Genomic DNA, 19132 nt, shown 5'->3' with positions numbered 1-19132 from the left:
GATAAAGTCCTACAGCTAATAAAACTGCATTGTATGGGGATTCCTGATTCCATAAATAAATAAAAGTATGGTTTCCAACTACAAATAAAAACAAAGATGGACTGGAGGTGCAGCCCTTTCCTAGGCCATAAAACAAACAACTCACTGAGAGAACACCAACATAGCCATCTATTTACCGTAGTCAGACTAGCCACAGTAGCGCCCTATGCATTAACTCAAGAAAATCAAACTAGAGAAATTAAATATCACAGAATAAGATTTCATTCAATAGGATTGAGCTTTGGAGAGGCACAAAACACTGTACCGTCAGATTTTTTTCCAGTGCCCAAGAACCAATTTTTACCTCCACACCTAAGCCTTTCAGAAAACATCTTCTTGTGACTTACTATTTTATTTCCTCTGATATACTTCCAAATATATCCTCTGCTATTTCACTTCCAAGTCTATCTTCTGACCTACTATTTTACTTCCAAGCCAACTTCACCTCATGCTTCAGGTATTTACATACAGGAAACTTGGTCCAGGGAAACTCCAGCTTTGGGCAGATGGTTTCATTTGTCTGAACATCAATTATTCTATGTAGAAAACAAGAGTAACGCCTACTTTGTGTCAGTTTTGTGAAGTCAAACGTTATGCTTGTAAAGTGCTGAGCACACTGCCTATCTAGTACACACTGTGTTCATGAATACACACACACACACACACACACACACATACACACACACAATTAGAGAATCATCAAATAGGAAGCAAGGAAGAGACAAAAGAAAGGTAGGCAGAATGCCCCTTAGTGTGCCAAAAATTCTCTCTCCCCAGGCACAATGCCAACTCAGCTTTTTGTAGTGTTACACTTTTTTCCTGGTTGAGTAGGCAGGTGGAAGACTTCATTACCTCAAATTTGATTCTAAAACTACATAACAGCGAGAAATAGAGGATAAATGACTTGAGGAAGACACACAGAGACTCTTTACTAGGAGATTGATGTTCTTACAATGCAGGGGGATGTCCTAGTTTCTGAAGTGTCCTCCCCTGACACTGTACTGGAATCCCTGGGATCCTAGCTGAGAAATAAGAGTCCTGAGGGCATCCTCCAATTCCAGTGTTCTGTAGTTTGGCAACCTGGAGAGGTTTCTTAGGCTGGAAGCAAATCATTGACTTCTTGGACCAGGAGAGAGGACCAAAGAGTGGATTGCCTCCTTACCCTTGCTTCTTACTTCCCTCGCCACATTTCCTGGGAAAGGAACCACCCTGAGACACAGAGGCTCCATGCAATCAGAAGTCACCCAGAAGGAATATGGAGCCAGTGGAGACCTGGATGGACTTCCATTGCTCACTAGCCCAGTCTCGGGGTTGGTGGCCTTGGAAGATCCTCACCTGGTCGTCGCCCCAGCCACTCTGACCACATCAGAGTCAGGTCGCCATCAGCACACAGGAAGCACAGCAGCTTCACCAGAAGCAGGAGCAGTGCACACAGTGCCAGCAGCAAACTCCAGCTCATGGCCTTTCAGTGTAGTTCTGCCAGCAGAAGACTGCCCTGGCCCCAAGCAATGCTTCAACTCTAAAGAACCTGAGCCCTAAATGACCTTTTGCTTTTATCTCCTGGCTCCACCCAGAGAACAGGCAGGAAAGAGGAGTGACCCTGGCCTGCCCCAGGGGCACAGAGAGCTGAGGTGTTAGATGCCACCCTCAAACTGGCCACTACCATTGATGCTCTTCGGCTTGCTTGTGTACCTAATGAAGGTTCAATAAAGACAAAAGTCCCAAATGCCTTAATTAGTGATACTACTGCTGGTATAGCAGTCAACAGGATTTGTGGAAAATAAGAAAGAGTTTGGGTTTTGTTTTTGTTTTGTTTTTTAATTTTAATCCTACACATTTTTTTCTTGACTTTTATTCCAGAAATATCATTCATTCTATTGTTATAATCAAGATAATCTTATATAACTTACATTCTATTCATGGTAGTGCCAAAAATTTTGGATTACCATCTTTGATTCATTGTATTTTTAGACAGTTTAAAAAAAAAAAAAAATTTAGGGCCTGGGATTGTGGCTCAGCGGTAGACTGCTTGCCTAGCACGTGAGAGGCCCTGGGTTCAATCTTCAGCACCACGTAAACATAAATAAATAAAGGTATAAAAACGTAAAAATAAATAAATAAAGGTATTGTGTCCAAATACAAATAAAAAATAAATTAAAAAATTATTTGGGTTATGCTACAACATCAAGATACACCTTGACATAATCACAAACACGTGAGAGAAAAATAATAGTCTGTTTTTTAACAGGTGTTTTGAGGGCAAGTACTTTTCTTCAAGGCCCTCCAATTCCAGTGATTCTGATTCTGCCTTGGAAAAAAACAAACATTCTAACCTTGAACCTGCCTAAACCCTGTGATGAAAAATTACAAGTCTGCTTTAAAGGACATAGAAATAGTTTATACCAGTGACCATGGCCTAGGAACAGATTTAAGTTACCCAAATGATATGTTTCACTGTGAAAAAGGTTACATGAACTTTAATAGTCACAGGAGAAAGAAAGTCATAAATCAATACATTTATAAATTACATTTTCCCAACTGGGAAAATCTCTTCTATAGGCTATAGATAACATAGCATTCTTAGTTTTAGGATTGTTGGAGGCTGTGACACTGGAAAGGGTCCAAGGGAATTCCCTGAGGGTGGGGCACATGAACTCAAGACAAACATCAAAGAAATTCGTTTGAGAACTTGTGGGTAGAGGCACAGATTCATTTAGGATTTATTTAGGGAAGCAGATACAAATTCCAGGGAGAAATCTGGCTGTCTCAAAAATGAGACACCTTTTGGGGTGAAGCAGGAATATACATTCCAGGAAGAATGCAGGCCCTCTTCAGAGGGAGACACAGTCACCCCTTGGTTTGGCATTTTAGTGTTTATATGGGGACAGTAGATAGGGGACAGGCTAGAGGTGAAGTTGGGAAAGAGTTATGTGATTTCCTGTCTGTTTTGTCATCACTTTGGGGCATTGTCCTCTGTTACTCATTACATTTGCTTGTAAATCAGTATATTAAATTTTAATCAGTATATTAAAATCTTCTGATGGTCACAATTGTATAACCAGTTAATGAGTCACTCCACTAATCGCTATAGCAATGAGGGCTAAAAGGAGCAACCAGCTTTTTTCATAGATGTGTACACAGGCACATGTTACACATGCAGAGTAAGTCAGGAATGAGGTAACAGGAGCATGTCCTGCATAGTGTACATGAACCTGTCATAGCAATGCAGTGGGTGCTTTGACAGAAGGAAGCACAGGCCCTCCTTTGTACCTAGTCCTGGGGAGAGGTGGGAGGGAAAGCCAGGGATCACTTCAAAGAGGTGACCCCTTACCCAAGAGACTCGTAGGAAAGGTAGGACTTACTGTGGAGAGACAGTCTGAAAAGAGCACTTGGACACATAAAATGGTCAAACAGTAAGTGTAGAAAAAAACATGGCAACTTTTGGTTTGATTTTACCTTATAGAAAACTCATTTCTCCAAGACTAGTCAAAATATACAGTAAACATTCAGATAAGTTTGAGGATGGAATACTTGTTATACTTTTCATTTTAATATCATGAAATAAGTGGAGAGGTAGCAAGAATGTTTTATTCACTATAGGATTTCGTACTTTCCTGTAAGTTTGATACCTGATATTAAGAAATATTTAAATTGTTCTTACCACATCTTTTCCTTCCATAACTTGCTGGTCATCTACCAGAACAATGTTGGCATATATTGCCACAAACATGCCACCAACAAAATAAGTTGTTCTGCAATCCAAACTTCTTTTAAATCATTGCCCATGGCAATTAACATCAGCCATACACAATGACTAGTGGCCATGCTATGCCACCAAATTCCATCGTGGTCTGCAATCTAAGAAAAGTTTAAAATTACATGAATGCTGGATATTTTCCCAAGCTCTTCCATGCAATGTTGAAACTAGAAAAACCCAAATGCCAACTAGTCACATCCTTTTGGAAGGTCATATTCCCCTTAAAAATTCCCACAGCCCACCCACCAATCCCATGCCACTGTGGCCCGGAGTTCCGGGGCAGAGCCACCCCTCACCCACACTGAGAACCACCCCACACTGGGGTTCCTTATTCACCAAAGCATGGCTCCACAGCCCAACATCAGGAAACATACAGGCTTGAGGCTGCCACTGCCATGAAACTGGGACATTGCTGCTTCTATCAAGAGACAACAATAAGGACCTAGTAAGATGTCACCAAGGTCCCTGTGTCCTGGCTGTACCAGAAGTTTCTCTACTAGAGGTGATAACAGTTATCCTGTTGCCGAGGTAACAGGGAGTCTTGCATAGGGTTGCCTATCTCTTGTTTCTCCTACTAACAGCCAACTTCCTATGATTATCCTTCTCACTAGTCATATAAGCTAATACTTCCATATTCTCACATTCTACCTCATAAACATCTCAGCCAACCACCCAGTCCACCTTTGACCATCAGAAACTGTTAATCATTACACAAACCTATTGATTGTATGATTGAAGATAATCGAACTCGTCATTTCTAATTATAGTAAAAAAAAAAGTAGTGTAAATGTAAAAATGGAAGCTAACTGATATATGGCTGCACACTGGGTACATTGAGTGCTATCATATTGATCTCTCCCTTAAAAGTGAGTTCTTAGTAACCTGTAGGCACATTATAAGTCAAGGGCAGAAGCTGTAATACCTCAGATCTGTACTACAAGAGAGGAAGACACATTGACATCGTGAGAAAACAAGGGAGGAAAGTGCCTCAAACAAACCAACACACTACAACAATAGAATCCAGAGATAGTGAAGTAGGTGAAATGTCAGAGAAGGAGTTCAGAATATACATAATTAAAATGATTTGGGAATTAAAGAATGACCTAAGTGAGCAGATACAGGCAAAAATCAATCGCAACAACAAAGAAATAAGAGAGAAAATACAGGTTCAAGAGATTACTTCAAGAAAAGGATAGAGACACGGAAAAGAAACCAAACAGAAATCCTCTAAATGAAAGAAACAATAAGCCAATTTAAAAACTCAATAGATAGCATCACCAACAGACTAGACCACTTGGAAGACAGAACCTCAGACAATGAAGACAAAATATACAATCATAGTTGACCTCACAGTGAAAATGGTAAGAAACCATGAACAGAACATCCAAAAATTGTGGGATACCATCAAAAGATCAAATTTAAGATTTATTGGAATAGAGGAAGTTTCAGAGATTCAAACCAAAGGAATGCACAATCTCTTCAATGAAATAATATCAGAAAATTTCCCAAGCATGAAGAATGAATTGGAAAACCAAATACCAGAGCCTATAGAACACCAAATGTACAAAATTACAATAGATCTACACCAAGACACATTATAATGAAAATGCCAAGCATACCAAATAAGGATAGAATTTTAAAGGCTGCAAGAGAGAAAAATCAGGTTACTTATAAGGGAAGACAAATTTGTATCTCACCAGATTTTTCAACCCCGACTCTCAAAGCCAGGCGATCCTGGAACAACATATATCAAGCTCTAAAAGATAATGGATGCCAACCAAGAAGCTTATATTCAGCAAAATTAGGCTTCAAATTTGAAAATTAGATAAAAACTTTCTGTGATAAACAAAAGCTAAAAAAGTTTATAGCAAGAAAGCCTGCACTACAGAACATTTTTAGCAAAATATTCCACAAGGAGGAAATGAAAATCTACAAAGGGAAGACCTACAATAAAAGAAGAGTCAACAAAAGGAGAAACCAAGTCAAGATAAATATCAAAAATAAATTAAAATGACTGGTAATACAAATCATATCTCAATAATAACCCTAAATATTAATGGCTTAAACTCACCAATCAAAAGACATAGGATGGTAGATTGGATTAAAAATAAAAAAAGACCCAACTATATGCTGCCTCCAAGAGACTCATCTCCATAGGAAAAGATGTCCACAGAACGAAGGTAAAAGGTTGAGATAAAATATACTATTCACATGGCTACGTAAGCAAGCAGACGTTTCCATCCTCATATCAAATAAAGTAGACTTCAAGCCAAAGTTAGTCAAAAGGGATAAATGTAGACATTTCATACTGCTTAACAGAACCATACATCAACAATACATAATAGTTATAAATATATATGCCCCAAATAATGGAACATCTACGTTCATCAATCTTCTCAAGTTCAAGAGTCAAATAGATAAAAACACAATAATTCTGGATGACTTTAACACATCTCTTTTGCCAATAGATAGATCTACCAAACAAAAGCTAAACAAAGAAACTATAGAACTCAATAATATAACCAATAACTTAGACTTAACTGACATATATAGAGTATATTATCCATCAATGAGAAAATACACTTTCTTCTCGGCAGCACATGGATCTTTCTCTAAAATAGACCATATAATATGCTGCAAAGCAAATCTTAGTAAATATAGAAAGTAGAGATTCTACCCTGCATTCTATCAGACTACAATGGAATGAAGTTAGAAATTAATGATAAAATAAAAAATAAAAGCTACTCCAACTCATGGAGACTGAATAATACACTATTGAATGAACAATGGGTTGCAAAAGATATCAAGGAGGAAATTAAGAAATTCTTAGAAGTAAATGAGAACACCAATACAACATATTGAAATTTCTGGAACACTATGAAGGCAGTACTCAGAGGAAAGTTCATTGCATGGAGTTCATTCCTTAAAAGAAGAAAAGGTCAAAAATAAATGACCTAACATTACATCTCAAAGCCCTAGAAAGAAAAAGAACAAATCAACCCCAAAGCAGTAAGAGACAGGAAATAATTAAAATTAGAGCTGAAATAAATGAAATTGAAACAAAAGAAACAATTGAAAAAAATTGACAAAAAAAAAGTTGGTTCTTTGAAAGAGTAAAACCATTAGCCATGCTAGCAAAGAGAAGGGGAGAAAAAACCCAAATTACTAACATCTGTGATGAAAAAGGAAATATTACAATGGACACTAAAGAAATATAGAAACAATTTGAAATTATTTTGAAAATTTTTACTCCAGTAAAATAGAAAATATCAAAGACATCAACAAATTTCTAGAGGCATATGATATGCCTAAACCAAATCAGAATGAAATACACAATTTAAACAGATCAATTTCAAGAAAGGAAATAGAGGACACCATCAGAAGTCTACCAACCAAGAAAAGCCCAGGACTGGATGGATACACAACTGAGTTCTACAAGACATTTAAAGAAGAAATAGCACAATACTTCTCAAACTATTTCATGAAATGAAAAAAGAGATAACATTACCAAACTCATTCTATGAGGCCAATATCACCCTGATTCCAAAACCAGACAAAGAAACATCAAAGAAAGAAAACTTCAGACCAACATATCTAATGAACATAGATGCAAAAACTCTCAATAAAATTCTGGTAAATCAAATACAAAAACATATCAAAAAGATAGCATCATGACCAAGTAGGATTCATCCCAGGAATGCAATGTTGGTTCAACATACGGAAATCAATAAATGTAATTCATCACAACAAAAGACTCAAAGATAAAAATCATATGATCATCTAGAAAGCATTTGATAAAATACAGCATCCCTTCATGTTCAAAACGCTTGAAAAACTAGGCATAACAGGAACATACCTGAACATTGTAAAGGCTATCTCTGCTAAGCCCCAGGCCAACATCATTCTAAATGAAGAAAATTTGAAAGGATTCCCTCTAAAAACTGGAACTAGACAAGGATACCCTCTCTCACTACTTCTACTTAACATAGTTCTTGAAACTCTAGCCAGAGCAATCAGACAGACAAAAGAAATTAAAAAGATATGGATAGGAAAAGAAGAACTCAAATTAGCACTATTTGAAGATGATATGATTCTATACCTAGAAGACCCAAAACATTCCACCAGAAATCTCCTAGAACTAATAAATAAATTCAGTGAAGAATCTGGATATAAAATCGACACCCATAAATCAAAGGCATTTCTGTACATCAGTGCAAATCCACTCAAAGTGAAGTTAGGAAAACCACCTTATTTACAATAGCCTCAAAAATAAAATAAAATACTTGGGAATCAGCCTAACAAAAAGAGATGAAAGACCTCTACAATGAAAACTACAACACCCTAAAGAATGAAAGAAGATCTTAGAAGATGGAAAGATCTTCCTTGTTCTTAGATAGGCAGAATTAATATTGTCAAAATGACCATACTACCAAAGCACTATACAGATTCAATTCAATCCCAATCATAATCCCAATGGCATTCCTTATATAAATAGAAAAAGCAATCATGAAATTCATCTGGAAAAATAAGAGACCAGGAATAGCCAAAGCAATCCTTAGCAAGAAGAATGAAGCTGGTGAAATTACTATTCCAGACTTAAAACTATACTACAGAGCAATAGTAAGTAAAACGGCATGATATTGACACCAAAATAAACCTGTAGACCAACGGTACACAATAGAGGACACAAAGTCTAACCCAGATAACTTCAGTTATCTTATATTAGACAAAGGCACCAACAACTTATATTGGAGAAAAGGTAGCCTCTTCAACAAATGGTGCTGGGAAAACTGTAAATCCACATGTAACAAAATGAAATTAAACCTCTATCTCTCACTGTGCCCAAAACTCAACTCAAAGTGGATCAAGGACCTAAGAATTATATCAGAGACCTTGCACCTAATGAAAGAAAAAGTAGGTCCAAATCTCCATTTTGTTGGATTAGGCCCCAACTTTCTTAATAAAACTCCTGTAGGGCAAGAATTAAAATCAAGAATTAATAAATAGAATGGATTCAAACTAAAAAGCTTCTTCTCAGCAAAAGAAACAATCAGTGAGGTGAATAGAGAGCCTACATTTTGGGAACAAATAGAGCACATCAGATAGAGCACTAATCTCTAGGACATATAAAGAACTCAAAAAACTTGACACCAATAAAACAAAAAACATAATCAATAAATGGGCCAAGGAATCGAACAGACACTTCTCACAAGAAGATATACAATCAATCAAGAAATATATGAAAAAATGTTCCACATCTCTAGCAATTAGAAAAATACAAATCAAAACTACTCTAAGATTTCATCTCTGCACTGTCAGAATGGCAGCTATCAAGTATACAAACAACAATAAGTGTTGGCGAGGATATAGAGGAAAAGGAACACTCATGCATTGCTGGTGGGACTGTAAATTGGTACAATCAATCTGGAAAGCAGTATGGAGATTCCTTGGAAAACTGGGAATGGAGCCACCATTTGACCCAGCTATCCCACTCCTTGGTTTATACCCAAAGGACTTAAAAACAGCATACCACAGGGACCCAGCCACATCCATGTTTGTAGCAGCATAATTCACAATAGCTAAATTATAGAGCCAACCTAGATGTCTTTCAGTAGATGAATAGATAGGGAAACGTGGTATATATACACAATGGAACATTACTCAGTATTGAAAGAGAATAAAATCATGGCATTTGCAGGTAAATGGATGAAGTTGGAGATTATAATGCTAAGTGAAGCAAGCCAACCCCCAAAAACCAAAGGCTGAATGTTTTCTTTGATAAGATGATGCAGATTCATAATGGCTATTAGTGGAGAACATGGGAGGAATGAAGGAACTTCAGATAGGGCAAAGGGGAGGGAGGGAAAGGAAGAGGGCAAGGGGTTAGGAATGATAGTGTAATGAGTTTGACATCATTACCCTATCCATGTATAAGACACGAATTGTGTGAAAATACTTGTGTACAACCAGTATCTTGAAAAATTATGCTTTATATGTGTAATATGAAATGAATTGCATTCTGTCATCATTAACAAATCAGAATTTTAAAAAAAAACATTATTGTGACATATATTTGGCAAATGAAATTCAATGAATCATGGAAACATGGGGATAAAAGACAAAGCACATTTATTAACAGGGAAAAAACCCTGTTACACAATAGTGGATACATAATGGCAGACTACTTATTAGTGGTATTTTATTAATTTCATTAGCCTTAATTTAAATTGGATGTCAGGAAACAATCATCGAGGTGAACAGAATGCAATCCCAATCATAACAAATTATGAGGTGCCGTGAGCTGCACTTTCAGCTAACTTTAGCAATTTTCATAATTCTATGAGTTAAATTTTCTGACATAAAAGCAGTTCTGACATTAAAAACCCTGAAACGAAGTAATACAACATGAAGATATAACTAATAAAGCATTCCAATTATTTCCAAACTAGAAATTTTTACTTTTGTGAATTCTTCAGCTAGGGCATTCTTCATAATATTTGTCTGGTCAGATCCTGGGCAAATATTAGAAATTGTTATGCTTGCATATTTGGTAAGTTCAGGTCAAAGACTATTAAAAAAATTCCTAACAGATACAAAAGAAAAAAAGATGAGAAAAACAAAGGGAAAAAAAGGAACAAAATAAAATACACACTCATATCTTGTGATTTATCAAAATATGCTTTGAAATGCCTGAGCAAAAGACAGGTAGTATAGTCATGCAAACTTGTTAGGCATTTTCCACTATGAGTCCCGGGGTGATCCATGAAAGACATTCTCAGCTCTTGCCAGATATAAGCAGTCAGCCACCTTGTTTGTAGTGGCTCTTGCCATCAATGAATTTTATAGTTGGCAAACCGTGAACCAGCAAGAAACTATCACAGAAGGTTCTGATACACCCTCTTCATAGCAATCCTCATCTCCCTGCTCCAAAACAAGTGCATGTTCTCCAGAAATCACTAGGGTGGGCTTTCTCTTTATTCCTCAGAGTCATCTAAAATGCCAGTGTTTGGGGTTATAGGAAATACAGAGAGATGAGTGCTGCACAGAAATTCATTACAGAGAAAGAATTCAACCTTTTCAAGTTACATTACTATATTAACAGGAAGATTTTGTTTCAGCAGACATACACCTGGCCACTTAAAATTTTAATATGATCACCTACTGAATGACATTTGTAGAAACAAGCTAGACCTTCTAGACTTAAGCATACTGATCAACAGGGAGTCAACAGAAATCTACTTCCCTTCATCTCTGATCCTAAATTAGGAATTTTCCAAGACAACATTGTTATGAAGCCAGATTAACTATTAAAAAGCCTAAACACCTGCCAGGTGCAATGGTGCATGCCTGTAATCCTAGCAGCTCCAGAGGCTGAGGCAGGAGGATCATGAATTCAAAGCCAGCCTCAGCAAAAGTGATGAGCTAAGCAACTTAGTTAGACCCTGTCTCTAAATAAAATACAAAATAGGGATAGGCATGTGGCTCAGTGGCCAAGTGCCCCTGAGTTCAATCCCCCGGTACCAAAACAAAAGTAAAAACCTAAACACCTTACCCATGGTACACTCATATATGATCCAAAATCATTATTCAGTTACCAGCCCTCAAATGTTGACCCCCTAACAAATTATGAGGGGCCATAAGCTACATGATTAATCCTGGGCCTCATGAGGGTTAGGAGGGTTCCTGCCATCTGAGACTGACAGAGTGCCTGTGAGAAATGGATGCTTTGTAAACAAATGATGAGCTCTCAAACCTTTAAATTCTACCTCTCAATAGCAAAAGCAGAAAAGACATCAAGCGAGCCACTCATCAAACACTGAGACCTCTCTTAAGATGGTGCAAACAACTTATTGGAAATACCATCAACTACAACATGTAAACCTTTCAATGAAACAAGTTCATTCTGTGACTTGTTGGGAATCTGAGACGCAGTGTGTTCTTCACAAAGAGCTTCCTCTCCTCAATGTTCAACTACCCTTATAACTAACTAGCATCATAACCTACCACATCATATCAGAAGATCAAATGCAGTAAATAAACAGAGAGCCTTGGAGGCAGGCCAGATGTTTTATTGAGAGCATCCTGCAAATCTTCTGAGACTCTTGGTGCCAACAGACAGGTGGCCACCCTCCCACATCTGCCCACTTGAGGTTTGCCCAACTGCTCTACAGGAAGTGACTGACAGCCCATCTCTAAATAGTAGGAAATCAGTGCTGCATTCTTCATCTTCATCACTTCAACTGTCTGTTTTTCAGAGCAGAGAGAAGATTAATCCTAAAGAACCAAAGCTCATGAGAGTAAGACAACCGTGCAACTATTGCATCTCACTATTCCAAAGGTGAAACATTGACTCAAACCGACCTTTAGAAGTATCAAGCATAAATTTTCATCTCATTTATTTATTCTCCTACTGGCCTAATGAGTTCATCTAATGAGTTCTATGCACTCTAAAGTCATCATTAAAATTTAAATCAATTCCCATATTTACACCTTATAATTCTTGAAACTCAAAATCAAGCTCTTCTCCCGGCCTCTGCCTTAACTAGGTCTTCTTCCAATCAAACCAGAATGAACAGAATCAAGGTTTTTAAAAAGGGATATCAGGCCCAGGACTAATTATCCAGATGGGATATATAATGAGACCACGTAAAATAGACAGCAAGTAAAAAAATGGAAGGAAAAGAAGCCACAGAAAAGGGAGGAAGAAAACACATCCTGAAGTCTACATAGAAGAAAGGAGAGGAGGATCCCCAGTTTTCTAGAGGATGGACAAGAATGGGGATAAGGTAAAGAGTGACATGCTGAGTAGACTTATATACTTCTTGGACATAATACCTTTATTTTATTTATTTATTTTTATGTGGATCTGAGGATCGAACCCAGTGCCTCGCACATACTAGGTGAGTACTCTACCTCTGAGCCACAAACCCAGTCCCTAGACTTTTACACTTCTTAAAAACACAAATCACGGGCTGGGGATGCGGCTCAAGCGGTAGCGTGCTCGGCTGGCATGCGGGTGGCCCAGGTTCGATCCTCAGCACCACATACAAATAAAGATGTTGTGTCCACCAAGAACTAAAAAATTAAAAAAAAAAAAAAAAAACACAAATCCTATCTTTATAGGTTGCATTGGAAAGCACAGGCAGGTACTCAATATACATATGCTGGATAGGTCTGAAATATGTGTGGCTCAAGTCTTTTATATCAAGGCAAAACAAGTATGTCTTATATCATAAACTGGGGATATTCTATACTAAAGTTCTATTTCTATTTCCCCATGTTACTGTCCAGTTCTAATGATGGTCACATTCCCCACAAACACATTTGAGTTAGTTCTATTGGAGTTGATTTCAAGGAATGATACCCAGAGAGCATGCTTGCTGGCACAATATCCACTGTAGGCTGATGAAGGTACGATATCCAAAAGGCTATTCACAGTAACTATCTTTCCCTGTTTCCTCACAATCATGTGAGGTAGAACACACTTTGTCAAGGACACTGTTTCTAAGTAGTAAAGCTCAATTACCTCCTTGAACACATCCAAGTTGCTATCCACAATCAAAGGGTGCTGTGATTTTTCAGCATTGTTGACCAGAACATCAATCTAGTAAAATAAAATCAGAAAAAAAAAAGTGCTTTTGGGTTGCTCTATGGATGGAATTACTAGTCTTATTGTTTATATAATTAACTTGAAAAAAAAACTCAAGGAAGCAATGGTATAGTTTTAGAAGGTAATTATAGAAACATAATAAAATAACCAGAATTCAACTATGGTACTCCCATTTTATGTGACTTTTAATGGAAAATAATATATGTCAAAAAAAATAGCAGTGAATTTTTACCTTTAGTTTTATAGGGAACAATTAGTAATTGTTAAAGTGTGAAAAGTATTAATTACCTAAAGACAAAAAACACAATGATTAGCTTAACTCATAGGCCTGACCTCAGATCATAGATCCCATGTCTCCAAGAGCACCTTAAATTCAAAATATCCTTTCTGGTTATTTCAAAGCCAGACACAGTGATGCTGTTAATGCTGTATGACTATAAATTGCTACTTACCCTACCAAACTCCTGGAGAACGGCTTTAGTTGCCACTCCTGGGAACTTCTGTCGGTCAGGTCAAAAGGCAAAACAAGTATATCTTTTCCTTTTAAATTGCCATTCTCTAGCTAAAACAATCCTTAGCAGAAAGAGTGAAGCAGGTGACATCACTATACCAGACCTTAAACTATACTACAGAGCAACAGTGACAAAAACAGCATGGTATTGGCACCAAAGCAGATTAGTAGACAATGGTACAGACTAGAAGACACAGAGACTAACCCACAAATTTGCAATTATCTTATATTAGATTAAAAAAAAAGCAACTCTTGTTGCTTTTTTTTTTTCTCCAAAAAACAAAGTATTGGAGAAAAGATATCCTATTCAACAAATGGTGCTGGGAAAACTGGAAATCCCTATGAAACAAAATGAAATTAAACCCCTATCTCTCACCATGCACAAAACTTAACTCAAAATGGATCAAAGATCTAGGAATAAAACCAGAGACCTTGTGTTTAATAGAAGAAAAAGTAGGCCCTAATCTGCACCAATTTGAAGCCCCACCAGCAGAGTATGAGTGTACCTTTTCCCCCACATCCTTGCCAAAACTTATTGTTTTTGTCTTCATAATAGCTGCCGTTCTGACTGGAGTGAGATGAAATCTTAGAATAGTTTTGGTTTGCATTTCTCTAATTGCTAGCAATGATGAACATTTGTTGATTGATTGTATATCATCTTCTCAGAAGTGTCTTTTCAGGTCCTTGGCCCATTTATTGATTGGATTATTTGATTTTTTGGTACTTAGCTTTTTGAGTTCTTTATATATCATAGAGATTAGTGCTCTATCTGATGTGCGAATGGTAAATATGTGCTCCCAAGATGTAGGCTTTCTATTTACCTCACAGATTCTTTTCCTGAGAAGAAACTTTTTAGTTTGGGCCCATCTCATCTTGATTTTAATTCCTGTGCCAAGGAGTCTTATTAAGGAAGTTGGCTGATTCATGGTGGGGTAGGAAGGGAGAGCGTGAGCGGAATTGAGGAACTCTAGATAGGGAGAGATGGGAGGGAAAAGGAGGGTGTATGGGGTTAGAAATGATGGTGGAATGTGACGGACATTATTATCCAAAGTACTTGTATAAAGACATGAATTGGTGTGAATATACTTTGCATACAACCAGAGATATGAAAAATTGTGCTCTATAGTGGAATAAAAATTGTAATGCATTCTGTCATATATAAATAAAAACTTATTTAAAAAATAAATAAATTGCCATTCTCTACATAAAGCACTTAAAAACTTAGTAGGGACAGCATGACATAGATCCACTATGCTCCTTGCTACTCTCAGTTTAACACACACCCTAGAACAGGAGTTGCAAACAGACTCACTTCTGGGTGGCTCTTTGAAATTTTCTCTCACGCAACAGGAAGAGAACCACTGGTCATATGGCAACATCTTAGACAAAAAGCTGGCTGGTTTCACCAGACATGGATGGGTTGCTTCAACTCGAATATAGACAGTTGTACTTTAGAACGGACTCTGACAGAAATCAAGATTAATGTAGAAGCTATAAGGAACAAAAATTATAGAGCAATTTCTTTAGAAGTACAGTTTTGTTTGTTCTGCAGTAGGCTCACAAAGGTTAGCTGCTGCTTTACACACATTAGAAAATTGTAGTTTAAGCTTTGAATCAGGAAGAAGCTCAGCATCTACAGTAAATAGCACATAGAAGCCGGAAGCCAGTGATTGCAGGTGACATATGAGAAAACGCCCTTTCTACAAATCCCACCAAGAATCAACAATTGAGCTTCAACTGTTGCTTTCCATTTCTGTTCATCAAAAGAACAATCAAAACAAATTTACCTGAACTTTAACCTTGAAATACAACACATAATGTCAATAAGAAAAATGAAATTTAAAAACATAAGTTAGATAAATGCCTTAAGGGCAAAATAGGACATAGTAAAGCATCGTCTGCATAATAATAAATGTAAGAGTTTGCACTAATGATCTTACAGATAAAAGGAAAGCAATCCTGCTCACACCAATGAGGAGAGGCTGACAGGGTTTAGCTTCTCTGCCAGTGCAGGATTTGCAGGTCCCAGAAGTAGAGGGGTAACTACCATAAGAAATGACCAGTGCCCCCAGCTATCCCACTCCTCGGTCTATACCCAAAGGATTTTAAAACAGCATACTACAGGGACACAGCCACATCAATGGTTATAGCAACACAATTCACAGTAGCTAAACTGTAGAATCAACCTAGATGCCCTTCGGTAGATGAATGGATAAAGAAAATGTGGCATATACACAAATGGAATATTATTCAGCATTAAAGAGAACAAAATCATGGCATTTGCAGATGAAAGGATGGTGTTGGATAATGTAATGCTAAATGAAGTTAGCCAATCCCAAGAAACTGGATGCTGAATGTTTTCTCTGATTTAAGGAGGTTGATTCATAATGGAGTTGGGGGTGGGAAGCATGGAAGGATTAGATGAACTCTAAATAGGGCAAAGGGGTGGCAGGGGAAGGGAGGGGACAAAGGGGTAGGAAAGACGGTGGAATGAGATGGACATCATTACCCTAAGTACATGTATGAAGACACAAATGGTATGACTCTACTTTGTGCTCTATATGTGTAATATGAATTGTAATACTTTCTGCTGTCATATATAACAATTTTAAAAAACATAAAAAATGTAAATCTCTTATATGCTGATCCATGAGATTATAGTTATTCTAAAGAACAATGGATTCTGAATTTTATCTCAAAAGGAAAATATATATGCATTATACACACACACACACACACACACACACATACATATGACTTCGGTAGTTGTGATGCTGATTTTTACTGTCTTCTTTGTATGTTGAACATATTTATGTTCCCCACACATGCAAGACTTCTAAAATGCCAAGCTTGGGGAAAGACTTCACCAAGGTGTTCTCAAAGAGCCTAAAACTGTTAGGCCATCTTTTTCAGCTTTTTATTCGTGGGTTACTAGTTTTATCATGATATCATCGTTGAGCAAAGATAATTAGATATGTCCAAACATTGGTATTTCAAATTGTGCTTCTCTAATGATTAAGAAGATTGGGCATTGGTTACCCAGGGACTACATATATAAATAAATAAATACAGTCTTTTTGTTTTTAAAACACTTTATTTGTTCTTAAAAAAAAAATTGAATGCAGATTTATCTATGTATTTAATAGTTTGTAGTTGGGTGGAAGTAACCTGTTATGGATAAGGTATATGTAGAATTATGCTATCCTTCACACTGGGATGAGAATTTAAATGTATTTTTGGATAGATAACGAGAGACTGATCAATATGTAGGCGAACAATATAAAATATAAAAATATTTTGCCACTTCTTCCTCAGAGAAAGGAAATTAAGAGCCTTTCAGTTCGGTTCAGATTTCAGATGTGATGTTATTCTGTTAGCTGATCTTTCCAAGCCCAGGAAATGTAGGGTTTCTTCAGGTTTCTACGGGAACTTTGTTTTCTCCTACTTCCAAATAGAATGATATTTAGGAAGGGGGCAAAGATTAGCTTCAAATATATGAAGTTCAAATATATGAATATTTTTCAAATGGTCTACCTCACCTAGGGTTTGGATTTTCTTGGGTATAAAGAATGTAGCACTGACATGGAATTTATATAAAACCTTCATGGAAGATCAGTACTCAAAATTATGGCTGTGGTTGGTGAATTTTTTGGTTTTCTTTTTTTGTTGTTGTTGTTGTTTTTGTTTGGTTGTGTTCGGATGGAACCCAAGGCCTGGAGCATTCTAAGAAAGTGCTCTCCAACTGAGCTACACCCCAAGTTCTACACATTTCTTCTCAACTAGGTTCTTGTATGAGTTTTTTCAATGGCTATTGTGGAAAAATCACCAGCCACCTGGTATCCCAAAACAACCCAGGGTTTCCTAACTTACAGTTCTGGAGGACAGAAGTCTGGCGTGGATCTCTCTGGGTTAAGATTGAAGAGCTGACAGGGCCACATGCCCTTCTTGGGGTTCTCTGGGTCTGGGATGGTCCCTTTCTGTGACTGAGGCAGAGTGCCAAGTGTTTCACAAGCAATTGAGGACTGCGCCGCTCACGCTTCTGAGGCTGGGAGTCCTTCCAAGGAGGGGCAGGTCTTGGGGACTTCCTTGCTGAGAGAGACCCTCTCAGAGCCCAAAGGTAGTATAAGGTTGTCACATGGCAAAAGGGTCACATGATTCACAAGGTGAATTTTAAGGGAAACTGAATTGGGATATTGCGTTGATCCAGAAAAATCTATAGCACAAGACAAGATTATGAAAAGGGAAATCAACCTACATATAAGGAAAACTCAGGTTTCAGTTGACAGAAACCTCAGCATGAATCAGCTGTGATGTGGCACTCAGCAAAGATGAGGCAAGTCTAGGCTGTGTCTGTTGAAACTTAGTGTCTGAAGAAACAACTGGAATAAGTCTAGATGCTTATTCGGCCCCCCCCACACACCCCATCCAGACCTGGGTGCAGCCAATAAACCTGCTTCCAGATAATTCCTCAGGGCCAGCCTCATGTGTCCTACAACTCAACTACAATGATGCCTCTGTACTGGGCATGGGGGCACAGCAGTGGCCTGCCATAGCCTGGGTCTTCATAGACCCTACTCTCCTCAGGATAAGGGATGTGATGGCATCAGCTCACCCTGCTCTGCACTGCACCGATCCCACTGGAATCCTGCATCCTGTATGACTGGCTCCCTTCAATAGGAGAATTGACCAAGGAACCCGAGCTGGTAAACAGATGTTATGAGAAGAGCCAACGACCTTGTGCTCATGAGGTGGGGTTAGCAGTAGAAGTTGAATATGGAGCCTTAGCGAAGCCAGAGATGGGAGCGCTTAGGGAGGACAGAACAGCTGTCTTCAAACACACAAGGATGGCCATGTGGAAGAGGCTTGATTTACTCTTTCTGGTACCAGAAGGCAGGCCTGCTGCCCATTGCTGCCAATGGGTAGAATTTAAAGCTATATCCCGTCAGTGAAAGAAAGAGCCCTTGAATGATTCAACTTGTGTGAAAGTCCCAGATGATGAGCTTCCACAGCCTGGGAGGGAAGGAAGTGGAGACTAGTCAATGGTTTGAGGACAGATTTTCAAACTGGGTTTAGCATTGATTGTAAGTTTCTGTCTAAGAATCTACTTTCAGGGGCTCTTTATATATGCCAGATTCTGTGAAATGTAAATGAAAGTTGGTGCTAAACAAAAAAGTCCTCTTCAGGGTGGGAGGGTGATGTCAGACCTGAGTGTACT

The 19132-nt window shown here is 37.8% G+C and overlaps 1 protein-coding gene and 1 pseudogene across 2 annotated transcripts in view; both read right to left on the bottom strand.

Annotated features, from left to right (window-relative positions):
* Positions 1–13400, bottom strand: part of LOC143393851 (dehydrogenase/reductase SDR family member 7-like) — a 29197-nt gene extending 15797 nt beyond the window's left edge. The window contains exon 1 of one of the 2 annotated variants that reach the window (XM_077109023.1): positions 13323–13400. Coding sequence is in view for 1 of the 2 variants with exons in the window: in XM_076848343.2 (XP_076704458.2) it covers positions 1375–1498 (124 nt within the window). In the remaining variant the exon portion in view is untranslated. Of the gene's footprint in view, positions 1–1374; positions 1503–13322 lie in introns of those variants that run through there. The other variant, XM_076848343.2, reaches the window with a different exon arrangement.
* On the bottom strand, positions 1674–18568 carry LOC143394653 (dehydrogenase/reductase SDR family member 7-like; annotated as a pseudogene).
* Between the last annotated feature and the right edge of the window lie 564 nt (positions 18569–19132).

The sequence above is a fragment of the Callospermophilus lateralis genome, chromosome 3, assembly GCF_048772815.1.
Source record: "Callospermophilus lateralis isolate mCalLat2 chromosome 3, mCalLat2.hap1, whole genome shotgun sequence".
Taxonomy (NCBI): Eukaryota; Metazoa; Chordata; class Mammalia; order Rodentia; family Sciuridae; genus Callospermophilus; species Callospermophilus lateralis.
Note: the sequence above shows the minus strand (reverse complement) of the source record. Positions and strands in the feature narration are given on the sequence as shown.